The sequence below is a fragment of the Rhagoletis pomonella genome, unplaced genomic scaffold (assembly GCF_013731165.1).
Source record: "Rhagoletis pomonella isolate Grant_MI unplaced genomic scaffold, Rhpom_1.0 Rhpom_scaffold_00002, whole genome shotgun sequence".
Lineage (NCBI taxonomy): Eukaryota > Metazoa > Arthropoda > Insecta > Diptera > Tephritidae > Rhagoletis > Rhagoletis pomonella.
The window spans coordinates 108,756,745-108,763,216 of record NW_023458556.1 but is presented as its reverse complement, the minus strand read 5'-3'; the positions used below and the strand labels follow the sequence as shown (position 1 = coordinate 108,763,216).

Sequence of the window (6,472 nt, the reverse complement as noted above, 5' to 3'; positions counted from 1 at the left end):
GCTGCGAAGTATCTGTTACATCTGTGATCTCATTCAAAGCTAATGAAAATGATATAGAGATGCATATTCAATGTTTCAATTGTATTTCGCAATCCTTGGCCATATCTTGAACTCTTTGTACGATGGTTCGACGCGACAAGCATATTTCCTGGTATTTATGAACCTCCTCTTTTGATAGCGTACCAACGGCTTCCAAAATGCAGGCTTTTATAAACTCTCCGTCAGAAAAGGAATGATTGCCCACAATGATTTTGCGAGTAATAGCGTACCCAACGCGAATTGCGCCGATGCTATCGACAACTATGTCCTTAAGTACAAATAATGTAATAAAACTTTTTAAATTTCAAAATTAGCTAAAAACGTTGTAAACTAAGTTGTCTGCAGAAGTTAATTTTTTGTATAATTCCTTTCTCCCGTCGCCAACGTTCATAATGTCTTTTTATATTAAAAGCTTTACAAAGAAAATGTTTTTTTGCAAATTAAGCTTTGCGAATCTCCTCCACTTTACTGACACAAGTATTTTAAACTCCATTCAGAGTTGAAACTCCTCGATTTTCTTTTTACAGCGTTCGCACTTGCTTCACACTCCGTCGACATTGTTAAAATAAATCGTAATGATGCAAGTTAAAAAACACAACTTGTAATAAAATTTCAACGCAGTAGAACATATTTTTGAACACTGTTACCTGTTTTTATGCAGGCTGTCATATGATCGGTTGCTTTCATTTGTCTCTAGCTTTGCGCTCATTGGTCAAACCTGTTTTGTATACGGTGAAATAACCAGAGCCGCCTTTTGCATTTTAAGGGACTTTTCCACTACTATAGGAGTAGGTATTGTCTGGTATGTATGTAAAATAAGTACAAAAGTAAAATTTTAAGGACCTTTAATTGGGGTTATCCGGAACAGAAGGCGTTACTTATCACTTCGCATAATATTATCTGTTCTATTTCTTATGAACCCACTAAAATTAGTATGGTTTAAGAGTTTCATAGGAAAATCTCCACCTAAATACAACAATGACCACTTAGAAAACAAAAAAATCAATTGTTCGTACGCTGTACGCAAAAGCTATCCTTTGATGGGCAACCGCAAAAATCTTTACGAGTGTGTAAATAATATACATTTGGTGGTCTCAAGGACAAACTCTGAAACGCACTGAAAAAGGATTGTGCAAAAAATCACTACCTGCTACTGTTTTCGCAACTTAATATCGATCATTAAGGAAAAGTACAAAGAATGTTTCTAATGAATAAGGTTACATAGTTTAACCAACAATAATTTTGCTTTCCTTTATGTATGCGTTCATGAACTTTTGCTCACAACGACATTTTCACACTTCTTTTGTTTATGAAATACAAATTGATACCTAAATGTATACATATGTATATGTACATAAAAGCATATATACACATACATTTTCGCTCAAAAGTATTTCATTATCTTAAAAGTACCAAATATCACAAAAAAGCAATCATACTAGAGTAGCCACAATTTTTTAATTCGGTAATAATCAGCCTCATTGCGAGAGTCGTGCCGAATGCAAGTCGTTTTTCGAGAGTCGAATCGTATCGAAAATTTGGCGTAATTGCCTAAAATTTCCACTCGACTTGTGTATTAAAACGGAAGAACTTGGCAGCACTGCATAGTTTTCGACAATTTTCTTCGTTTACTTATTTCAGCACGACAGTAGACAATGTTAATGTTGTCGAGTCGTACAATTCAGCCTAATTTACGGCTTACGCAATGAGGCTGAATAGGTCTCCTTTGCGACCCAGTTCAGCTATTTACAAATTTTTAAATTAAACTCTCTTTTAAAAAGATATTTTGTACTTTTAAACGTAATTTAATTTACCGGTTAATAAATCACCCAAATAATGCAAAATCTATTTTACAAAAACGTTGAATTCAAAGCTAAATTAATGTTTCAAATATTTATACATATAAACCTGTGTATGAATATTTTACATAAATGTAGATTTCCGTTCAAAATATGCTCGTATGTATTTTCATTATGAATAAAATGACAATGATACATATGTATGTTAAAATATTAACTTACTATTATGCAATATTTATGCAAATTTGGGGTTTGTCACAAAAAAAGAGGAAAAACCTGTCGCTCGAAAAATCTAAGCTGGGTCGCCGCCAAAAAAATTATCTACATAGAAATAAAAAGAAATGTTCTGAGTTTGGTAATTTTTTAGAGTTTTGGTAAAAAATTAAAAAATTGTGTGGCAACCCTGAGGATGAAACTGAATTAGGCACACTAACACTTGCTCACTTTTAGCTCGTGCTTGTTTTGGTATTGTCCATCACGGCTCATGTATATGTGATAATTATTTTCGTTTTTGAGAGATGCTGAATTTGCTGTTGACTGTTAGTATTTCCGCAGCTTCTGTGCGATGAAGATCATGAAAGTGGGGATGTATGATGATTGTAATGTATTTTTAACTCCCTCTTCACCCTGAAAACTGCTTTACCTCTTGCGTAGCACTTGCTGGCTCTTTGACTGCTTTAAGAGCCAAAAATCTGCCCATCGCTGAACTACATAATACAAAAGGAGTAATAATATGAAAAATTAATATTTAAGTTCATCTATGTATGTCGTTTCAATTAAGGAGGTATAAGGTATTTTACTATTTCAATTTCAGTATTTCAATGATATGTTTGAGACCAATTGGAGAACTACATTGGAGTTCAAGTTGAGAACTAGCATTTTCTCAACTTGAGAAACAGTCATTTTTTCATACAAAGAAAAATGCCATTTTTGTTGAGAACGCTATGATCCTCCACTTGAAGTACTGTTGAGAAACAACGTTGGAGAATTGAGAAATACCTTAGTTCTCAAATTAACCTCAAGTTGAGCTCAAACCTAAATGTTTGTTGGGTGTATGTATGCGAAACTAATCCCATACTCATGGAGAAAAATGAGAGTTATTGGACAAGGTGGTGTGGCAACTCCCATGCAAATTGATTTTTCTATGCTGCATATCTCTTGAGGTGTTTATTGCAGAGTACTGGAACTTGGCACCGAGATGTGTATACAAATTACTTCCATACTCATGGAGAAAAATTTGCGTTATTCGAAAAGGGGCATGGTACCCCCAGTACAAATTTACTATTTTATACTGCATATCTCTGGAGGTGGTCATGGTAGAGCAGGGTATGTAAAATCAATTCCAAACTCATGGAAGAAAATTATTGTTATAAGAAAAAGGGGCGTACTGTACAAATTGACTTTTTTTTGCTACATATCCCTGGAAGTGTTTGCTCATGGAAAAAATGTGAGTTATTAAAAAAGGGGCGACATGCCTCACATACATACTAAAACTTGCTTAATACATATCTCGGGAAGGATAGAAAATCGCTGGAAGTATTTTAAATTTGTTATGGAGACTTATTTTATAAGTGCCGTATTGACAGAAAAAATTTCATTTAATGGAAAAGGGAGAGCCGGCTTCGGCCTTATAATCTAAAGCTCTCACGATGCATACATACCTCTTGAGGCATTTAGCTACAGTAATGAGAAGTGGGAGTACTCCCTTATTACTCGTTCTCGAGGAATATGGGATGTTTTTCTACGCGCACACCCTTATTGTCTTTTTAGGAGGATATTCTGAGAGTACTCCCGTATTGCTCCCTTAGGAAGCGGGACGTTATTCCTTTATGTTCTCTCCGCTCGCTCGTTCAGAAAGTAAAAGGGATTACTCGCCCTCCTAGGACATATAGAGTATACAAAATACCACGCTCATGCACAGAAGTATAGGGAGAAATGGGGAGTAATCGTAAACTCGTACCATGATCCCAAGTTCTTCTGGGTCCTGATACATTTTTCCCAAAAACACAAAATTGTTTTGAGCGAGGGAAACTAAGCAAGTAATAACGGGGGATTCTTTTATTGCTCACTTAGGAGATCTCCCATTTGCCTTCTAATCGAGTAATAAAGGCGAACAAAACCGACAAATCTCGCTTATTGCTCACCAATCAGGCCACAGGGAGTACTCTTTTATTACTCACAAACAGAACGAGGACATCCACACGGCAGCGTGGAAGGTGGTTTCATGCGGCGCCGAAGACAACGGTCTCAGGCTAAACCTGGGGATCGATGAGGCGTCGTATGTCAGCATCAAGAGGGCTGGATTCATAATCAACTTCCGCTACAGCTACGTCACGGTGCGGCCATGGCGACATAAGGCGACAGGCAGCAAGGAGTCAGAGTCCCAAGACATGCAAGTCGACGAGGCTACTGACTGCACTGCTGCCCCAGCGACCGAGTCGACCACGGCCCTACCGGAAAATCAGTCACTAGAACCAGCCAAGTGCCACTGACTATGTGCGCTCCACACAGGAGCTCCTAGCGGACATAGGCAGGCTCGAACTCGACAGAGGAGACGAGGGTGAGGTACGGCTCTCGGACATCGAGGACGAGCCCCGACTATGAACCAAACAGCGCTAACAGTAGCCCAGGTCAACTTGCATCAAGCGGTGGCCGCCTCGGCGATCATTGCAAGCAGGTTTGTCACGGAGGACCTGGGAATCCTACAGATACAGGAACCGTGGACATACAGAGGCCAGGTGAGGGGCCTCAATCATAACAAAAATAAGTAATTGAGACCTCTGATGCGAGAGGCCCAGAGCGTGCGTAGTGCTGATTATTATCTCCTCTACTGTGGAGCTTAGTTGTGGACGAACTCCTACAGATACTTACTAACGAGGGCGTCCGTTGCCAAGGGTACGCGGACGACATAGTGATTATCGCTACAGGGAAGTTCGCAAGCACTCTCTGTGACATCGTCCAAAGAGGACTTAACCTTGCAAAAAGGTGGTGCGCAGACGTAGGTTTAAATATCAACCCTTCTAAGACAGCTATAGTCCCCTTCACTAAGAAACGAATTCTCCAGGGGATGAGGAACTTGACCTTGGACGGGGTCGTAATCAGTGTCACCGCAGAGGTTAAGTATCTGGGGCTTACCCTGGACTCCAAGCTTCTGTGGAGGGCCCATGTTGATGCGGTCACCTCTAAGGCCACGAGAGCGATGATGGTGTGCAAACGTCTAGCGGGTAAATCCTGGGGGTGCACTCCGAGGATCCTCAGATGGATGTACACCATGATAGTGAAACCAATAGTGACTTATGGTGCGGTGGCTTGGTATTCCAGGACTAGTATGGGAACGGTGAGGCAGACCCTCTCCAAGATTCAACGTCTGGCATGTGTTTGCATAACGGGAGCAATGCGCACATGCCCGACTGCAGCGCTGGAGGTAATGCTGGAACTCGAGCCACTGCATCTCTCAATTGAACAGGCTGCAAAGCGAACCCTACTTAACTTTGCGAGGGAGGGCTTCGGCAAAGGCAAGGTGTTATCATCTAGGAACAGGGACAAGCTAGGTACCCAGCTCCCCCTGGCTTTGTTCCCCAGGGACGATATTAACAGAGAGGTGGTCTTCAAGAGAAATTTCAGGACCCACTTTTATAACAAGTTGACCTGGTGTACCTCTATTATAGAGAGTCACATACAGGCGAGCACAATACAGTGGTACACTGACGGCTCTAAAACACCCACGGGGATTGGAGCAGGCGTGTACGGCCCTAGGCTGAAGCTTTCTGTGCCCCTGGAAACTTTCCCTAGCATCTTTCAAGCGAAGGTCTACGCCATGTTGTTGTTGTTGTAGCGGCACTACTAAGCCCCTCCTGTTTCGGGTCAACTTTTAATCATTATCGTCAAGCTCAACTAACGGTAGGCCCAGGAAACGAGCTGTTTCGATGGGGTCGGACCAAAGGGAGTGAGGTGTTAGTTGAGTCGGCATCAGTATGTGCGCTGAAAGAACTGTAAGAAACTATAGGAACGAAAGGATATTTATACTAAGTGATAGCCAGGAGGCACTTTGGGCCCTCTCATCATTCGAGATCAAGTCCTTGGTTTGGGAGTGTGTCGAGAGGCTCAATGCTCTGGTGGAGGTCAACGATATCCAACTAATGTGAGTACCAGGGCACATGGGGGTTGCAGGAAATGAGGAAGCTGATCATCTGGCCAGAACGGCCGCTTCCTCGACCCCGATAGGACCTGAGCCCTTTCTGGCAGTGGAACCCAACACCATAAAGGAAATGCTCAGAAGGGACAACAGCAAACTGAGGCAGCTACACTGGCTTGGCACCATGGGCCAACGTCAGGCGAAAAGCTTATTAGGAGGTTACAATCTGTCAAGATACAGGCTTCTCATGTATCTCCAAAAAGAGAAACTAAGAATTATTACAGGTTTTATGACGGGCCACTGTAGGCTCAGAGGGCACCTGCATAAACTAGGTATCTAGCCCAGCGACCTGTGTCGCTTTTGCGATGCAGCCAAGGAGACTCCTCTACACCTCCTTATGGAGTGTGAAGCCGTTGCACGCAGGAGGTATAGGAGCATATGGCACGTCTGGCCAAGAGAGGAGCACATACACTCACTGTCCCCGGGGTCTATTATGAAA

General features: G+C 41.6%; 1 protein-coding gene across 1 annotated transcript in view; it reads right to left on the bottom strand.

Moving 5' to 3' along the window:
* Nucleotides 1–2,105: 2,105 nt before the first annotated feature.
* Nucleotides 2,106–6,472, bottom strand: part of LOC118734311 (serine/threonine-protein kinase ATM-like) — a 7,301-nt gene continuing 2,934 nt past the window's right edge. Inside the window, exon 8 of the mRNA XM_036464033.1 lies at nt 2,106–2,545. Within this exon, the coding sequence (XP_036319926.1) occupies nt 2,461–2,545 (85 nt within the window). The 3' untranslated portion in view covers nt 2,106–2,460. The remainder of the gene's footprint in view (nt 2,546–6,472) is intronic.